The sequence below is a fragment of the Epinephelus fuscoguttatus genome, linkage group LG17, assembly GCF_011397635.1.
Source record: "Epinephelus fuscoguttatus linkage group LG17, E.fuscoguttatus.final_Chr_v1".
In the NCBI taxonomy this organism is placed as follows: Eukaryota; Metazoa; Chordata; class Actinopteri; order Perciformes; family Serranidae; genus Epinephelus; species Epinephelus fuscoguttatus.
The window spans coordinates 13,738,016-13,758,749 of record NC_064768.1 but is presented as its reverse complement, the minus strand read 5'-3'; the positions used below and the strand labels follow the sequence as shown (position 1 = coordinate 13,758,749).

The 20,734-nt window shown below is 41.0% G+C and overlaps 1 protein-coding gene across 1 annotated transcript; it reads right to left on the bottom strand.

Moving 5' to 3' along the window:
• Positions 1-1,595: 1,595 nt before the first annotated feature.
• On the bottom strand, positions 1,596-18,877 carry klhl43 (kelch-like family member 43). Its single transcript, XM_049602975.1, has 7 exons — positions 18,702-18,877; positions 7,983-8,571; positions 7,565-7,713; positions 7,026-7,372; positions 5,492-5,791; positions 5,221-5,396; positions 1,596-4,206 (listed from the first exon to the last, which is right to left on the bottom strand). Exons 2-7 carry the CDS (start codon positions 8,294-8,296, stop codon positions 3,408-3,410), a joined length of 2,085 nt encoding a protein of 694 aa, XP_049458932.1. The 5' UTR covers positions 8,297-8,571; positions 18,702-18,877; the 3' UTR covers positions 1,596-3,407.
• Positions 18,878-20,734: the final 1,857 nt, after the last annotated feature.

The window sequence follows — 20,734 nt, the reverse complement described above, 5'->3', positions numbered from 1 at the left end:
GGTTATAATTTTGTGGTCAGAGGTCAGGTCTTGGAATTTCACAATCACATTTTCCACGCCTGGAAAAGTCATGGAATTAGTAAAAGTCTTAGGAAGTTTTGGAGCAGTCAAAGTTTTGTTGTGTGGAATGAAATTTTTTCAGTAATATTCTGTGGATAGCCTTCCACATAATGTGACCTCACAACACATTTATCCTTAGTAACTGTTCTAATAAGTGTCTGTGTGGCAGTGTTTTGTTTACCATCGTGTTTGTTTCTATATTTTCTCCCCATGTTCTTTCTCTCCCTCATGTATGCCTGCCAGCTGAAAACATCATTGGATAGTTTGAATTTGGGGACAAGTGGGGCAAGAAAAAAAAAATTCATGGGCCTTGCAAAATAATGAAAATGTGAGTGAATGCTGAGTTCGGCCATAGCTCAAGAATTCATACATTAATTATGACAATATTTCATATTCACAAGGTCTAAGGTCAACTTCACTGTGACATAATGTGCTGAGAAAACATTGTTCTGGCGAATGCTCAACATGGTATACTGAATTGGTGGGGAAGAAAGGTGATTTAAATGACTTTGAACGTGGCATGGTTGTTGGTCTGAGTATTTCAGAAACTGCTGATCTACTGGGATTTTCACACACAACCATCTCTAGGGTTTACAGAGGATGGTCCGAAAAAGAGAAACTATCCAGTGAGCAGCAGGTCTCTGTGCGAAAATGGCTTGTTGATGCCAGAGGTCAGAGGAGAATGGCCAGACTGGTTCAAAATGATAGAAAGGCAACAGGAACTCAAATAAATCTCTGAACCAACAGCACTTCAAACCTTGAAGCATATGGACAATAGAAGATTGGAAAAACAATGCCTGGTCTGAAGAATCTTGATTTCTGCTACGACATTCAGATGGTAGGGTCAGAATTTGATGTAAACAACATGAAAGCATGGATCCATCCTGCCTTGTATCAACGGTTCAGGCTGCTGCTGGTGGTGGTGGTGGTGTAATGGTGTGGGGGATATTTTCTTGGCACACTTTGGGCCCCTCAGTACCAACTGAGCATGGTTTAAACACCACAGCCTACCTGAGTATTGTTGCTGACCGTGTCCATCCCATTATGACCACAGTGTACCCATCTTCTGATGGCTACTTCCAGCAGGATAATGCATCCCGTCACAAAGCTCAGATCATCACAAACTGGTGTCTTGAACATGACAATGAGTTCACTGTACTCCAATGGTCTCTACAGTCAACAGAGCACCTTCGGGATGTGGTGGAACAGGAGATTCATGTCATGGATGTGCAGCCAACAAATCTGCAGCAACTGTGTGATGCTATCATGTCAATATGGACCAAAGTCTCTGAGGAATGTTTCCAGCACCTTTTTGAATCTATGCCATGAAGGATTAAGGCAGTTCTGAAGACAAAAGATGGTCCAACCCAGTACTAGCAAAGTGTTCATAATAAAGTGGGCCGTGAGCGTAGTCTTGCCTCATCATTATGTTTGTCATTTTCTGTGGAGGCACGTGAGAAAATCAAAGTTTTCTTCACAAATCCAAGGTAACATGGCATCAACTGATGAACATATAATGAAAAAGAGAATCATCATGTTTTGATCACATTGGCTTTATTCAGTGAAACCACCAGCACAGAGCTCATTAGCACTAAAAACATGACAAATACAGAGGGATTCATCCAATCAAATGAGCCAGATTAACCTCATTGTATCTCACGATAAACAATATTTATCAATAACTGTCAATATGCAGCTGCAGCTCAGTTTGTTTTTTTCATCTGCTGGAGTCTCACTGGTTCTTCAGTTGGTAGTTTGTCTTAGTTTCAGTAAAAATTATGTCATAATTAAAGGACAGCAAATGTTTGATTCACAAACACAGGTGAGGTCTATTTGTTGGATTTTTTTTGCTTTGTTATATTTTTATCTTTATTTTTCAGATTTTTATCTATTTTTTTTTAGATTTCTATCTATATTTTTCAGATTTTTCTACATTTTTCTTTTTATATTTTAAATAATTTATTAATATTTTCTTCTTAATCTCACTGGTTTTATGAACCCAGGATGTTTGTACATTTTTTCATGTTATTATACATTTATTGCCTCTTAAGTCTCACCTGTGTTGTTGAGTTCACACCGATTTGCTCCTGTGTTCACCTCGTAATCCTTCCTCTCCATTGCACTTAGAAAATATTTATATTTAAGTATTACGTCTATAAATTCTTATACCATTTTATTATTAGCTAAACTACTTCTGACATATCCATTAAATAAATAAAACAAACAGGTTTGTTTATTGCTGGCCTGCTTCAATCCTTATGAAGAAATATTTGAAGTTTTCTGATGAGAAAACTTGATTATTGCAGTTTTTGTGTCAGCATTGGCTCATTCTGCCATGGCGGCCACGCGCTCCTGTCAATCACACACACATTCACACTTTATTTTCACAGTTGCACATCACACACACTGCTTAGTTACATCTTTGTACACAAACTGCCAGTGGATTCACAGTGACGTTTGTTCAACCCGCTCAAACTGCAGACAGCCACTGCTCCCGTTATCGCATCATTCATCTTCCCTCTCCATCCATCACCTCTCTACCTCTACCTGCTCTACACTACAATTTATCCTTTAGCCACCTTTTTCTTCTCTGTTTCCATCAGTGTAAAACCTCCTGAGGCCACTTTGGATCATGCAAACTTTTTCTTTTCTTGCACGACTTGCAGCAGCGTTTATGTCTGTGGTTTAATTTTTATGTTGAAATCTTTATAATAATGGACAGATGTCAAGCCCAAATATTCACCATGAAATCATTTCCAGAAGCACTGATCACCGAAGTCCCGTCTGAATAGTGTAAATCTATAGGAAAGAAAGGCTTATTTTGCCCATTTAAATTCTCCATCATCATTAACAAGGCTTTTAGATTTTAAATAATGTTAAGAGGAACAATACACACATAATTATTCACAGACTGAAATAAATTTAAAGGTCCAGTGTGTAGGATTTAGGGGGATATATTGGCAGAAATTGAATCTAATGTAATATGTGTTCTTTAGTGTATGGCCGACTGAAAATAAAAATCATTTTTCTATAACTTAGCACACATTAGCAGGTGCTGGGCTTGTGGCTGTCTATGACAGACACTGATTTTATTCAGTTTACATCACCGGGTCTGTTTGTTTTGGAGAGGAAACAGACATCTGAAGGAATTTTAACCAGAAAAGGTTTCAGCTGGCTACAATCTGCAGTTCTCACCATTAGATGGCACTAAATCCCCCTGAATCTTACACACTGCTCCTTTAAATTTCAGTTTTAAGTAGGTAACAGACTAAAGAGCAGACATGATCCAGATGCTCTCCAGAGGTTAAACTTCATCTCTTCTAGAGTCTCCACTGCGTCCTGTCTCTCTATGCTGTGATGGGTTGTGAAGGAGCCACGCTGCTCTCTCTGCTTCGGTTCGTCACGGCTTGCTGCTGCTCATCGTGGGCCGGGGTGTTGCGGTGCTGCTGCCGGCGTGGTGCGTGGCGGGGCGGCAGGGTTAGGGTGCAGCAGGACACTCCGACTGTAGGCTCGGGTAGATCCTCTGCCATCGACCAGCTGTCTGTGGACGGGTCATACTTCTGGACGGCTGCCTTGTAGCGCTTCTCCGCCTCGTTCCAGCCTCCCAGCAGGTACAGCTTGTCGGCCAGTGGGGACAGGCCAGCGGTGCTCACACCCAGGAGGAGAGGGGCAGCACGGCTCCATGTACTGCTCTCCGGGGAGAAGACCTCAACAGAGAGCACATCTACCCGCTCGCCGCTGGGCCCCAGCTGGCTTCCTCCCACTACATACACCTTTCCTCCAAGGGTGGCAGAGCAGTGCCAGCCACGGGGTGTCTCCATGGGGGCCTTCTCACTCCAGGTGTCAGTATCCACGTTGTAGCAGGCCACAGAGCGGGAGTAGGCGCAGTTGATGTACCCACCGGTCACTAGGATGTCTCCTGAGGGCAGGGTGGCACTGGAGTGGCAGCAGCGGGGCACCTCCATTGGTGCACGCATCTGCCAGGTGTTGGAGGAGGGCAGGTAGCTTTCAGTGGTGGCCAGCAGGCCCTCCACGTTGCGGCCGCCGATGGCAAACAGGCGGCCACCGCTGGCTGCCAGAGAGAAGTGGGTGCGGCGCTGACGCATGCTAGCCAGGTGGAGCCAGGTGTTGAAGCGAGGGTCATATCTGGTGGAGGTAAAACGCAGAGTCATGTTTAGAGGGGTTTGTGCACCCACCAAACTGTAAAATCTGACAACTTGATTTTACGGAAAAACTAGAATTGCCACGTCGCAGTTGAATGCCTCAACGAACCAGTCAAGCTTCTCTTACAGTTTAGATCCATGTCAGTGAAAACATGGATGGTTCACACACATCTATTACGGTTACGGTCAAAAACATGTTTTTTAGGGGTCACAGTGACTTTGACTTTTGACTTATAACCACCAAAGTCTAATCAGTTTGTTCCCAACTTAATGTGAATGTTTGTGCCAAATTTTTTAAAAATTCCCTCAAAGCATTCAAGATATCACATTCACAGGAATGAGACAGACCAGGTCACAGTGACATTGACCTTTGACAAAAATGTAATCAGTTCATCTTTGAGGTCAGGTGGATGCTTGTGCCAAATTAGAAGAAATTCTCTTGAGCTGTCCTTGAGACACTGGGATGGACAGATGGACAACCTGAAAAAATAATGCCTCTGGCCACGGCTATCACTGGTGCGGAGGCATAAATATCTAGTAAACCTTGAAAAATGTAAGTTAATATAACTGTTAGTCTTACATTATGTTTATGTGATATCTAATTAAGTTTACTTAAAATTTAGTTCTATTTCCTTGATTTTGTGAAGTTGTACTTTAAAAAAAAAGAAAGAAAATAAATTACTTATTATTTCCAAGTGTTAGCAATTTAAACTAAGTTAGTCCAACATAAATCAACAGTTTTATGCCTTTTTGTGTCATGACAGAGGATTTTGCATGTGGTGTATTTGGGAAATCTGTTTTGTGTTGTTAACATCTTTAAAAATGTTCAAATGTGATTTTTGTGACTTTTTAAGCAAGATTAACTTGTTCAGGTGTGTCACCCTGCAAATTTGGGACTTTGTATAATGCAGGGAGGGAAAGTGACAATGGGTTAATAGTGGCCTCCTATAAGGTTAATACAGACATGAGTTTGTGTCGGTATTTGTGACCCTCCTACCTGCTGAGGGTGCTGACGGCATGCTTGGCCTGGTTGCGGGCATCATTCTGGTCCTCTCCTCCGGCCACGTACAGGAAGCCGTCCATCACAGCCACACATTGGTTGAAGCTCTTCGCTGGCAGCTGGGTGAGGTGACGCCAGGTAGCTCCTCCTTCACGAGGGTCCCTCCATAGCACCTGGACACAGAGGTCAAAGGTCCGTGAGGGATTTTCTTGTGTTTCTTTTAAGGTAGTAAATACATAAACCAAAACCACAAAACCAAAGCACCAACCTCACGGCTCAGAGCTCTCTCAGTGAGTGATGGTCGACCACCAATGGTGAGCAGAGTCTGCTGACCAGCGCGGACCTGTGTGCGTCGGGACTGCAGGGTGTTCTGCTGGTAGGGCAGCAGGTGGTAGTTCATGGCGTCCACCAGCAGGCGGTGACAGTGAGGGTCCATCATCATGCGGGGCACCGGCTGGATCTGACTCACCAGCTCGCTGGCCGGGATCGTCTCAAAGCGGATGTGAGACAGGAGCTCTGCAGCGTGAGCCTGCCGAGAGGAGTCGAAGTCGAGCCACTTCATGGCCAGCTGAAGAGAAAGACATTAACAGTCAATTGATATAGTATATTTTATAATTATGTTTATAGAGAAACTTTAAAAACCCAAGTTTTCTATATTATATAGACATGAAGTTGATGAAAGGAGCAGTGTATATGATTTAGTGGCATTTAGCAGTGAGGACTGCAGATTGCTTCTCACATGTGCCAAGTGTGAACTCTCGATTAGGATTCCCCTGGTGTTCATTGTTCAGGAGGTTGTTACTGTGAGTCATATTATCTGCAAAGGCCTCTTCTTCTCCAAAACAAATGGACCAGGTGATTCAAGCTGGTAAAAACACTGAATAAAGCAGCTTTATGTTACATGCTGTTTAGCATGTCCGAGACAGGCCGTTTGCCCAGCACCTGCTACTGAGTGCTCATATTTTTTTATAACTTAAGATCCAGACATTCAGGAGGTTTTTTAGTGGAAGCAAAATTCTTAGCAAAATAAACAGACATTTTGATTTAAATTGATAAAAAAAAAACACTGCATGAAGCAGTTTCACGTTAAAAAATCGATGTTTTTCCAATGCTGCTCGTGGTGGGGCTGCTACTACAGTGGCCCATCTGGAGCCAATTTTTTTTAAAATTATTTAACAAACAGTAGTATTTATTGATGTATGTAGATATATATTTTACTTTTACTGTATATGTTTGTTGGGACTCTATAGATTAAAATTATAAGCTATAATCAAATGGATTTGATTTTATAATAAAATAGATGAAACCAGTTCTGGTAATATTTGAAATAAAGAGACAAATTAAGTAAAATTGACTAAATCAGATTAATAATTCTATTCAGTGCTGACAGACGAACATTTGGTCCAGTTTATAAATACAACTTTCCCTGCTTCTCTCAGCTGTCTGTCTATTTAGGTCTGTACTGAAGTTGTATATTAATAAACAAGCTCTTCTTGCATACAGTGAGTTATATTCGGTGGTTTCTGCTCACAGTCGACCTGCAGGTGACTGGCTTTGCTTCATGGATCTGTGTTATGCTCTGAGCAGCTGGTCTGGGATCTGTTTTTAGGTTTGGATGAAAATAGCAGGAAGGCAGAAGGTTGACGAGTTAATACTGGAGGTGGCAGCGGTCGCCTCCTAGAAGACCTGGCACTTCTCCTCAGTTTGGATATTTGAAGTCTACGTTCACTTGGCAGAATGTCCTATTGCAACCTAAATTTTTGGAAACTTTTGACCTTTAAAGAGAAGGTTTGACCTCTGACCTGGAAGGCAGTGACCTCTGAAGGCAACAACAGCGAGTCGTCCTGCAGGAAGGCGGAGATCTGCTCCAGGGTCAGCTGGGTGAACAGCGGTGTATCGGCAAACTGAACAAAGTTCTCCAGGACAAAGCGGCGGGCGGCATCACAGACTGGCATCAGGCCGTAGGCGGCGGCGATGTTCCAGATGTAGACACAGGTCTGCACGTTGAGTTCCGCCAAAAGGAAGTCCATGCACATCTTAAGGAGCTGAGGGATCTGCAGGGTGGCGGCAGCAGAGGCAGTGCAACCGATGGTGTAGAGGGACATATGGACACGTCCCAGGTAGGCGAAAGTGATGACGTTAGCCAGGCCTGCAGACAGAGTGACAAACCTTTTGGTTTAAAACTAGATGTTTGTCAGGAAATAGAAACACATAAATTAAAGTCTTGGAGGTTTGAATGTCTGGCTGCAGAAAATGTATTTATAGTGACAGACCCACCAGATAAATACATCTTATCTATAGAATAAAGTTGGGTTAACATAAACTGGGTGTGTAGATTTACCTAGAGGTGAGAGGGAGGGCAGCTCCAGACGCTTAATGCCCGGGTCTTTGGCCAGAATCTCTCTGAAGTACTGACTGATGGAGGAGATGACCAGCTTATGGACGTCGAAGGCTTTCGTCTTACAGGCCAACTCCAGATCAGTCAGAAACCTGAGGAGGAAAGAGGGGGAATGGATGGATGGATGGATGGATGGATGGATGGATGACATGCATATGTGACAACAATAACTCATGATATAATACAATACATATTGTGTAATGAAGTAGACAATGCATCGTACCATAATGGTAATGTGTAGGCTACTGTATTGTAATGTATGGTATTGAAATTGTATCATAGTTTTATCATTTGTAATTGTATGGTAATTGCATCATATTATAACTATATACGATACAATACAACAAGTATCAGAACCTACTTCTCCTGTCGCATCTTGCTGAGCTCCTCCAGCAGGGCGTTGCCGTGCATGGGTCGTGTCAGCTCGCTGCCCAGGCCGAGGCCTCTCTCTCCGGGCTTGATGACTGGTGGTGGCAGGGGCAGGTTCAGGCTGTTCAGCTGAGCGATGTCCAGCGCCGCCATCTGCTCGATCTTCTTCACCCCGCCCTCCACCACCACCACACCGTCACCAAGACTCTCCACCTTCAGTTGGGTTGAGGCAGTCTCCATGGCGACCTGAGGGATGGTTTCCACACCGGGCTTCTTCTGACGGACGGCCTTCTTCTTGGGGGCCATCGTTTGACGTTTGAGGTTGTGTTTTGTTGGTTTTATGTTAAGTTTACTTTGGTAAATGGTTTCCCACAGTAAGGAAGGTGTACTGAGATGACTTTGTGACAGACAGGGACTTTGTTTCACTTTCTAAAAATCCAGCTGATCAACAAAATGTAATGAAAACTATTTCCTGACTCTGAGGTATGTGCTTTGGCTGGAGGTTGTGGTTAAAAATGGTTTAATGGTTAGACTGGTTTGGGATTTCGTTGGTGGTTTCGCTTAAACACAGCACACAGCACCTGGAAAAAAAGAAAAGACAAAGATTAAATTGTAATTTGCAAAGTGAAAACAAGTAACCTTTGATTGATGTCTCTTTTAATCAGTCTTTAAGTTCACCAAAATAAAATAATATGGATGTCATGTATTGCTGGGATTCTGTGTGTGTGTGTGTGTGTGTGTGTGTGTGTGTGTGTGCGAATGCAATATATACTGGCCCATTAAAGGCCCAGTTAAGCACAGTGGGTCTGTTTGGGAGAACAAGGTGCAGGGGTGTCATTGCTGGGGTAACGTGCGACTGATTACCCAGGGTCCTTGAAACGCCTGGAATGAAATGTGTGATTTTGTTTGCATTTTTATTTTTTTTTTTACATTATTCGCTTTATTTTATTTTATTTAGTAATTAGTGCCATAATTAAATTAAATAATTGGCTGAATAAATTGGTTTAAACACTGAACTTTATAAAAGGGAAATAGCGAGGAACGCGCTGAGGCTGCTCTCACCCCATAAAGATTCAAAATGGCGTAGTCCACCAGGACAAGGCATAGAGCAGGAGTTTTTCTCAAAAGGCCCTGACACACCAAGCTGACAGTTGGGCTGTGAGTGAGTGTCTGCCACCCTGTGCCCCATGTTGTGCCCTCCAGATTTTAATGCTATGCCCCTGACAAGGTGTACAAAAAACTGAGACCAACAAACAATGAAACCAGTTGTATTCTAAGTTATTGTGCTTTTCCAGCAGCTTTTTAAGGCACCAAACACAAGTGTTTCAGGGGGAATACTGCCACAACAACATACTGGAGCCTATCCCAGCTGACATTGCGTGAGAGGCAGGGTACACCCTTGACAGGTCGTCAGACTATCGCAGGGCTGACACATAGAGACAGACAACCTTTCATGCTCACAGTCACACCCACGGAGTCACCACTGTGGGAGGAAGCCGGTGTACCCAGAGAAAACCCCTGCTGACACGGGGAGAACATGCAAACTCCGCACAGAGGGGCTCCCTCCTTGCTGTGAGACGACAGTGCTAACCACTGTACACTGTGTCGCCCACAGAGACAACATGCTTCCATATGATGACTTTGACAATAATAAAGGAAAACATGATGTTCACAGTAATGGATCAGATATGTAAAGGCAAAATTCAATGGTCTGCAACTTGATTTTCTTTCTGCACTAAAAGACCATGTTAAAACATAGTTATTCTAAACAAAACAATCCCATTCCACCTTTCTTAAAATGTTTTGTCATCCCTCCTTTGTCCACCACATGTTTTATATGAAAAGGTGTGTTCAGAGCAAACTATGGGTGTTTCTCAAAGTCAAGGATTTGTGTATTCCACATGAACAGTGAAAACACACCTGGCAAATGTTTCCAAATGTTTTTAAATCACGGTTTTATGGTCACTGGAGGACACAACAAATCCACTGACAGATGCACATTTCTCTTCTAATCTCTGAACATCACATGACATAACAACACACAGACCGACACCTTTTCTAAATCCAAATGTGGATCGCCTACAAACTGTGTCTCTATGGGCCAACAGCAGTGTGAATGACAGGTGCGGGTGTCCAGAGTAGAAGCTCAGGGTCAGGTTTTGAGGTTTACAGCGGCCATCCGGCATTTACTGCAACGGAGGAATGTTATTCATGATCGCAATGAGCCGCAGAGAGACTGTAACAGAGAGTGATGGCATCATATTTAAGCACTGATATGCAGAGTAGAGAGAGGCTGAAATAATAGTGAGTGTGGAGTTTCCTGTCTATAACTAATGTGACATATGGAGCAACATTTTGTGTTGGAGTGCGTAGGTTGTGGTGGAAGGATGACAAGATGGGGATTTCACCAATTGGTTTACATGCATGTTTACAGAAGAAGTATGTTTTATTTGTTTGCAGGGCTACTAAATCTTTGTTGTTCTCCTTTTTTTAAAAAAGAAATCAAACTCCAGGACCCCGGTACCTCACCTGGTAAAGCATGCACCCTGGAAACTAAAGGCTCAGTCCTTAGCAGTGGCTCAGGTTTGGCTCTGATCTGCGGCCCTTGTCTGTGTGCCGTCCCCTCTCTCTCTTTCCCAGCTTTCCTGTCAATCCTCAGCTGTTCTATCAAATAACAACTAACTTGCCAGCAGAAAATTTGGCACTGTAAGTTTCTGCAAACCACAGATATTTTGGTTGACGTGGTAAGGTTTAGGTAAGGTTTTTGGCTTAAAATACACAGTTTTCATGGCACCAACATCTTTGTAAACAACAACCACTTTTCATGGCACTATCCCAGCTGGAAACACAGCTAATATCTCTGTAAATACAATCGTTTTTCATGGCAATATCCTGGCAGGAAATGCAGTGATGTCTCTGTAAAAACAACAGCTGAGCTCCCCGACCTCATTGTTTTCCTAATTTGCAGACATTTTATGCTTCTGTTCTTTTTCTTTGAGTTAGCTGCTAACTGCTTCTAGCTGCTTTTTTAAATCTCCTGTGGTGGGGGCGTCAGTAGCGTAGTGGATAGTGCCGGCGCCCCATGTACAGAGGCGATGCCTCGCTGCAGCGGTCGCAGGTTTGACACCGGCATGTGACCATTTCTGCATGTCACCCCCCGCTCTCTCTCTCACCCCCCTTCACTCTGTCCTGTACAATAAATACAACAAAAAAAAACCTGAAAAAATAATCTTAAAAAAAAAAAAAATCTCCTATGGTGGATCTTATATAACACCTCGTTAAAATGTCACCCCCCATGCTGCCCATGATTTTACACCGATGCCATTTTGGTGCTGTTACCACAACTCTGTTACCCCATACTGGGATTGTACCGTTTATATGAAACGACGAAATGGCATAATGACCTGAAATTCCCACCTTGAAGAGGCAGTGTAAGAGGAGCTAGTGTTAGGATATCCTCTGAATATTATACAGCTCCTTTAACTTGAAATGGACATTTTCTGTTCATGTTCATGTGCTTGGAACGTTTCTAGAGATTAATATTCTTAAACCAATTTATGATACCTTTTACAGAATATCAAAGAGCATTGTCAATTAATTGATTTACTCTGCCATAGCAGTATGGCTCAATCTCAAAATTCCTTCTCTGACATATTTCACATCACTGTCTGTGACCTCTTCAATAACCTCATCTGGTGGCCATTTTAAATTACACTGGCAATGCTTCTACCACTGCTTCTGACCACAAATATGCACATGACTCTCTCTGTCCCTCTTCGCCCCTCCTTCAGCCCATTTGCTCTGTGTCTGAACTTGGCACTTTTTAAATAGCACCTATTGGCTCGCCGGCCAACAGCCTCCACACATGGACAGACACGGGATCGCACAGGATGGAGCAGCAGCTGTTGTTGGTGTCATATGAAGAGGAGGGGCTCACTGTTACAGACCATACATGCTACTTGTAGATGTTGCAATCACCCTTTAAACAGTTGAAACAGTAATGTCCAGCAGACTGGACACTGTATTACCTCATTACACCACAAATTAACAACACGAAGAGTTACTTGCTGTTAGAAAGCAGCCAAGAGTTTCTGTGAATGTGGCTCTTTCAGTCTCATGATTACAGAGGCACAGAGCCATTAAAGCATGGAGCGTGATACACCCAGTGTCAGGGCTAACTGGAGATACGAGGGGCAGGATGATGACAAAAACACATTTGACTGATGCAAAAACAGCAAAGTAGAAAATAAAAGCATCTTCTGACTTTTTTAAGAATGAGCAGTGTAATCTTAACTATGACAGCAGGTCTATAGACTTTGATAAAACATTTAAAAAGCGATCTTTCTCACAACAGGAACAATCTCTTTCCAAATATTTTGTGCTTTTTTTTACAAAAATCGTTTGTATTGTCTGACTTCCTTTAACCAGTATTTATTGAAATACAGAGAACTATCTATTCGGAACACCCTGCTTCCACCTCTACAATCAACACTGACATTATCGTTATTCAAAACACATCTGAAAAGGATTCTAATTTGCAAAGACTCATGACATTTCAGTGATTCTTTTGTGCTTGTAAATACAAATTTCTCTGTAATTTGTTCATTTTGGATAACTGCTTAGTCTAGAACTTTTGTTCAATTACGCAATGTTTGTTATTATTTTTTTCTATTTATGTACGATTATTGTTATTTACTAAGGGAGGTATTCTCTGTCTTTTCTATACACACGAATGGGTAAATAACTAAACTAAACTAAACTAAACTCACTCAAGTAAAAGTACAAAAAATACTCCACATGTAAAAGTCCTACTTCAGTAAAAGTACAGAAGTATTATTAGCAAAATGTGCTTAAAGTAACCAAAGTAAAGTACTCATTCTGCAGAAAAATGTCTCCTTTGACTGATATATTCTTATGACGTTATTAAATTGTTATTACTGATGCATCGATGTGTAAGCAGCATTTGATGGTTGTAGCTGTTCGAGGTGGAGCAAGTTAAAAAAAAAACATGTTGAAACATGCAACATGGTCTCACAGAAATATATGAAAACATCACAACCTCTTAACACTGCATTATGTGGCGGTGGCACATATGGTGTTGAAATTTCATGCTGGCACCATGGAAACAATGCCATGCAAAGTCAATTAGGATTCTTTTGTCAAGGTGGACACACAAAGTCCTTGGTTCAACAGCATTACGCAATGGACGGTGGTTAATATTACAACCCTATATGTTAAAGACTGTAAGATGTGAAAGGTCCACAGAGAGAAGGTTGCGGTGGTGGATGGGTCAAACAAACACAGGACTTACCCCCAAGAGCCTGCTGTTGGTGTCCAGTGTTAAACTAAAAGTCAGTGGTGACTTCTTTTAACTTAATTTACTCACGTTCTTTAAATAGTTACGTCACATTATGTTACATATATACATGACTTTATGATGTACTTATGTCCCTAATGTAACTAACATAGTTATTTTAATCAGAAACACTTTTTCTACACCTAACAAAGTAGTTTTGGTGCCTGAACCCAACTGTACCACCACCACCACCACCAAATTTCAACACAGTACATGCCACCACCACATAATGCAGTGTTCAGAGGTCTCAAACATTTCAAGAATTTCTGTGAGATCACAGTGAAATATGACCAAAAACTCCAACAAGGTCTTAACCCACTGGTTTAATTTGTTACAACGTGCTGTGTTTATGTGTTGTTGTTTTTTAACCCTAACCATGGTTGTTAGAAATGTTGTGGAGTGGCACTATAAAATAGTATAAAATTGAAATACTCTAAAGTACAAGTGCCTAAAAAGTGTACTCAGGTAAATGTAACTTTCTACTACTGCAGATAATGTCCGTAAAATCAAACTCTTGGTGACGTCTCAGAAAAACAAACCACTTGTTCAGTGATTCTGAGGCATGAAAATAAACTCTGCACAGATCAGCCCTCAGAAATATCTGGGGCCAAGGTTAGTGCAGGGAGCAGCTGCTCTGTCATCCACCATACTAAGAACCAGCCCTCACCACCACCCCTCAACCCCCATTACCACCACCACCACCACCACCACCATCATCATCACTGACAAATATACTGTATCTAACAACAGCATCTCCTTTCAAAACAACAGCACTGCGGCTGTATTGGCAACCAAAGGAAAACACATTAAAACATGCTCTTAAAGAATGTGTAGACCATTTTAACTGATCATTTTTAAATGATTTTGATTGACTGAAGAGCTATTTAATATGGCACTAATTATAGATCAAAACTATTAATCTAAGTTAAATGCTAGGGTAGGATAACCTCATGTCAAAATTTTAAAAGGCCAAAAAACTCAGAGGCCCTAAGATTAAAGCACATTAATCCATATGTGTAATAAGTTACTCTGAAAGATATTTATTAGCGATATTAATGTTAACATCCAGCTGGACAGAAATAGAGCCTAGTTTGAGTGACTGGGGTCAATCACAGCACGTGCACTTCAGAAACATGGGTTTCAGTATGTACCTCTGAGTCACTTATAGACATTTATTTACATCTTGAACCTACTCTGGTTACAACTTAGTTAACTCCACTTTTGTTTTTAACATTACATGTATGTTTGAGGTCATGTGACATGTGAAACTGTCTCCTCAGAAATCTAATGACTGATAATGGAGAGAAGTATCACGTCCCTCAATGTTTGTTCACAGCACGATGGAGAAGAACAGCATAAAGTAACTGCAGATTAATTTGTGGTTGCCAGGTGTTGATGTGGTATGGGTCTTAATTTAAGGAAAAATAAACTGTGTAAGTGTGTAAGAAAAAGAGGAGGGTGGCAATCTAAACACCTCGGGGTCTACATGTTATTTTTAGACATTGACCTCAATGTGTTGGAGCTTTGCAAAGAAGCAGAGACGTGGAGTGAAGAGTTGTGATGCTTTTATCAGAGCTGTGTTTGTTTTCAGAGGACACAACTGTGTGCTTCCAAAATAAATAACATAACTGATGGTTTTCACACTGGAGAGCTGCCGGGTAGAACCACATTCATATGATCCTGAGTCTCTTTATCGTTCTGCTTTGATGTTTATTACTTCAATTAAAGAATCACCGTCAACTACCAGCATGCTGTAACCAGAACTAACACGTTCTTCCAGTTACTATTTAATCCAGTTATTAATTCATTTGTCAGCAAATTTTAGCTTATCGACAGCACTTTGGGTACACGTGTGTTTTTGAAGTTTGGGCAGAGCTCAGCTAAGCAAGTCTTTTTTTTCCACCAGGGATGGTGAGGGCATGACTTGCTCAACTCTTCCATACTTTGCTTCTGATTGGCTTACCCTGACCCCGACCAATTTCACCTATTCTGCCTAAACTTAACCAACTTAAACAACCAATTCTCATTTCTAGGTTGTTAAATACCAATGTTTTTGTTGTCATGCCCCTCAACCTCTCACAGCGACATATAAAAAGAAACAGAAAAACACTGTAACATGTGGTTAATGTTGTTAAACAATCATGGTTAGCTTTAGGCAACAAAACTACGTGGTTAGGTTTAGAAAAAAAGATGATGTTATGAGTTTAAATAAGCACATTTGTTACGTAAATGCTGGTAAATCTGTCATGTCATCGACGTCAGCGCACGACAATGTAAAACAATGTTACATTAAAACAACACTGACTTTTGGTTTCACACAGGACACAAACTTTAGTCTCCTGGATAAAAGTCCAGTTTTGTTTGACCCATAGAGACATTCTCGCTCTTTGTACTTCATCAGTTACTCTCAGCAAGCAGTAGATCTCATAAAGATGAAAAAGGGTGCCTTTGGTGTCAATATCCCATGCTGAAAGGCAAGACAAAGTGGCGATATCTCACGCCCTGGGAATTGGAACAGCCTGAACCCAACCAATGAGGGCACAACAAAGGAAAGTACTTGCCAATCAGAGGCAGAGTAGGGCGGGTCATGCCTTTGCAATCCTAGCAAAAAAAAATTGCACCAGGCAGACAGGTGTTCGCATCCTGTGTGAAAAACAAGTGTCACCACTGAGTTATCACGACTTTTCCCCAACCCTAACCACTTAGTTTTGTTGCCTAAACTTAACTGCTGACTCCTTCTGCGTCAAGATACATCATAGAGGTGCCCAGTAGTTGGTGGTAGAGTGGGCGCCCCGTGTGCAATGGCTATGTCCTTGCTGCAGTAGCTGCGGGCTCGATTACAACTTTGGTGCTATGCTGCATGTCATCCCCTCTCTCTTATCCATTCCACACTACACTTTCCTATCTAATTAAGGCAAAAAAAAGCCAAAAAAATATGCTAAGATACAAAGTAAAAGGCAGCTCCTGGCATCATTATAGTGACGCTGGGGGCTTCTTCCCAAGTGTCAGAATATGACAAGCAGGGATGAGATCACGTTGCAATATTTGGTGCTGAGCAGGTAGTGTGTAGTGAATTTCTAGAGCTTTTACTCTAAGAATAGCTGCATGCTACTGTGAAATACGATTCTATTAGTTTATGAGTGATGAGAGTGAACCAAAACAGTAAAGTTGCTGTTAAACCAAAACAATGAGCTAAAAGATGATAAAATATGTCATAGAGTAGAGGGGAACTGCAGAGGTGGGTGACAATTTCCTGTGGGTTTGTAAACTATAGTTGATTATAGCCGCTTTAATAGCACTATGGGACAATATGTCCTTTAAAAATGACAACTGAAATAACACCACTGACTATCTTAATAAAGCCTGAACATTATGAGCTTAACCAAAGTGATATTAACTGCAGGGCTGTGGTTTTGTATATGAAGTGTCTCTGTTAATTGTTCCACCACTTGTACCTGCACACACACACACGCACACACACACACACACACACACACACACACACAAAACACCACACTACAGGTCTCCCCACCTCTACCGCCTCTCCGTGGCTGCAGCTGAATTCCTTGTCTATCTCATGAGTGTATTTATAGGTGCTGACACACACAACATGTACTTTGTGTGTGTTTCACAGCTAAGGGCTGAAAAGAGAAGGACCGACACCCTCCTGCAGTGTAGCAGTATCCCAAGAGCAACTGGCACCTTCTTCACATTGTTTCCACTCAGCAGTTAAATATAAGTATTAGTATAAATTACAGATTAATGCTATGATGTCATTAGACATATCGTTTGATATGTGGTTTCCAGTGCTAGGCCTAGCACATTTGGCATTCTTGGCAAGTTTCCCTGGTGGTGACAACCCCCCCCAACTCAACACAAACTACCTACATAACAAACAAAAATAATAATGAATAACAAACAATAAGAGAATACGGTATCTTCTTCTTATTTTTGTACTGTGCCCCAGATGGCTGCTGTCTTTTCATTTGTTCTTATTCCTTTCTCTTATGGCCCTGACACACCAAGCCAGAAGTTGTCTGTCGGTCTGTATCACGCTGTCAGTAAGAATCTGTCGCTTTAGTTTTGGCAGAGTGTCCTGCACCATTGGCACCAATTGGCCCTTGCTGGCCTTTGTCGGCTGTTTTCAGCATGTTGAATCATGTCTGAGTAAAGTCAAGAGAGCGTGAAATCAAAACAAACTTGTTATATTAGGCAAGATTATATTTTTTTATCCATTGAGATCTCAAATGTTAGTGATTGTTTGAGTTATTGTTTACCAGCACATGGTAATGTTGTGTATATTGTGTTGTCAATGTGCTAACTGACTAACTAGTGTCTTGAATCCGTCCTGTTGGCCTCCCGGTTTTCCTTTTAGAATGAGAAATACAGACGATCACGGCCTGCTGGTATGGAGAGTTATTTCATCTCACACAGGTGCAGAATGAATGTGCAAGCTGGCTGTCGGCTGTAGTCTTTGCGGTGTGTTCAGGGGCAACTTTTTGACTGAGACACAGGTAATGTGGTACAACTCAACAGTCTGCTTTCATCACCTCTAGTTTTTGATGTTTGTTTGGTGTGTCAGGGCTTTTTTTTTTTTTTTAATATGTCCTCTTGGTGTGAGCGTGAATGGTTGGTGAATGTAGCTGGGATAGGCTCCAGGCCCCCCGCGACCCTCAAGAGGATGAAGCGGTTAGAAGATGAATGAATGAATGAATGTCCTCTTGGTGGCACCCAAGGTGGCTGTCCATGTTGCCAAAAGGAAGATCCACCACTAGTGGCTTCCAGAAGTCGAAGACATCTCATACAGTATATCTTACTTAAGTAAAAGGTTTAATAAAAAGTACCAATAACACTATGTGAAAATACTACGTGAGTATTATAATATCATATATTATCTGATAATTACTGAAGCAGTAACACACAAACAGTATTTTAATGTTAGAGCTGGTGGAGTTGGAGCTATGTTACTACTTTGTTGGATTTTAAATAGCCTATATTTAATGATCATATTGTGAGTGATCGCTTTTTTGTAAAATGTTAATCTGAAAAGTAACTTAAGCTGTTAGATAAATGTAGTGGAGGATAAAGTATAATCTTTGCCTCTGAAATGTAGTGGAGTAGAAGTATAGAGTACAAGCACCTCAACATTGTACTTGAGTAAATGTATTTCACTGCTGAGTTCTGCCCAGTGCAGTGCATCTGAGTTTATTTTCGTGTCAACAGACAGTTATCTATAAATAAAAAAAAAATTAGTGGAAAGAAAAGTGTAAGTGGAGATTTTTTAATGCAGACCTTTTGTTAATTTATGTACAAGCTCCTCGAGTTGTGATGCAGTAAAATTAAATGTATTTTTACCTCTTTCTCCCTCCTGGTTCCTGCTCTTCTTCTCTTCTTTTTGCTCTCAGCTTCAAACTTTAAACTTAACTTCTTTCTTTGTTGTCCTTCTCTAACAGGTACCTCTTTGCTTCGTCCGTCTGTCTGTCCTCTGTAAGTGCTGTGTGTGTGTGTGTTTGTGTGTGTGTGTCAGTATCAGATCAGTAAGGGTCCCAGCTGAAGCTGTGACGTATGATTTAACGCCCCCCTCCCTGAAACCTCTTAAAATCCAACTACGCCTCTCTGGGCTCACTTCAGATGCTCCTCTCTCGTTTCCCACCTCCATCTCCAAATACAGGCACTCCTCGTCGCCCTCCCCTCCAAAAATATCCCATAAGAGGCCGGCTCCCCTCTCACCCAACACCACCTCACTCCCCTCATGGCCTGTGGGTGTCAGGTTTTAGATTTGGTTGTGTGTCTGCTGTCTTTGTTTGATGTTAATCTCACTAATTCGTCATCCACACCATCAAAACACAAGAAACTTTTCACCGTATCTGCAACATGTTATCTAGTTTGACAGGGGGGAACACAGGTTACTATAGAGTTACTAAAGCTACTAACTAGCAGTATCCAGATCATTTACTTAAGTAAAAGTACGATTACAACAACTTAAAAATATTCCATTACAAGGAAAAGTCCTAGATTCCAACAAATTGTACTAAAAGCATCAAAAGTGAAAGTAATCAATCTGTCAAATTTCAGCTTTGAGTGGGTTTTACACTTATATTAGTCATTTAATATTATTGGATAATTTCTGCATTCAGTTTGACAGCTTTACATTCTGTTGGGTACTTTAATAGGCTATATGAAAATGCATCATATTTAATGAGGTAGTAATGTGTTTTCTACGTATGTAAAATACTTATATTCAGTAGAGTAAGAAGTACAATTTTTCCCTCTGAAATGAAGTAGAGTATGAAATGGAAATACTCAAGTAACTTACATATATTTCAATATTGCACTTGAATACACAACATTCGTAAATGTACGTAGTTACCATAGCAGTATTATATGTATATAAATTATGCATGTATTTGCATATGTTTTAGATCAAATAAATTATTGTTTTCAATGGTGGAATGTAACTACAAAAGTATATATACTCAAGTACTGCACTTAAGTTTTTGAATTTTGAAGTATTTCCATTTTGTGATACATTGTACATTAAACTTCACTATATATATTGTTCATTCTAGTAAGTAGTCACTTTGTTGTGAAATGTAGGACTTCTACTTGTAACTGAGTATTTTTAAATGGTGGTAGTACTTGTGCGAGTAATATATCAGAGTACTTCTTTCAACACTGATACTAATATCAAACAGTTTATTGTTACAGTTCATGTTATGTTGTGTGTTAAGTGTAATGTTATGAGGAGAATTTTACGTGACTGTAGGATATTTTAAATCATTTTGATGGCTTATGTTTTCATGTAAAGAAAAAGGAATCCTGGGGAAAATCGGAGAGGTCTATATGCTGGTTTCTGTCTACTTAGTCCACCTTTAACTTGGGTGGTGGTGGGGGGTTGCCCTCATGTACTTGCACAGAAAAAGGCACAACAGCTAGGAACATGGACAACAAAGCTGGACAAATAAGGCAAGTAATAGACAGGACTATTATGTATGCACGTATGTGGGAAAAAAAATAGGTGTAGCCTAAAAGCACCAATGACCATCAATAAAATAAAAATAAAATGTCTATACAAATACTGAATGGATATACATGGACTGGATGATTATGCACAGTATGTGCATGTATAGACTACATGTCTATGGCCTGTATACAGTGTGTAGGATTTATATATGCAGTGACAGGTCATATATACGTTTTTAAGATGGTGGATTCCAAAATGTAAAATGATCCTAATCTATAATGGGAGCAGTGGATGTTTTGGTGTTGTGATGTATTGACAGTGTATGACTCATTTATCTGTTCATCAGAGTGGCGGCCACTTTTAAGTTATTATTAAGTCTACAGCATTATTGTGGTTATTTCTATGACGGAAGAAATTATACTAC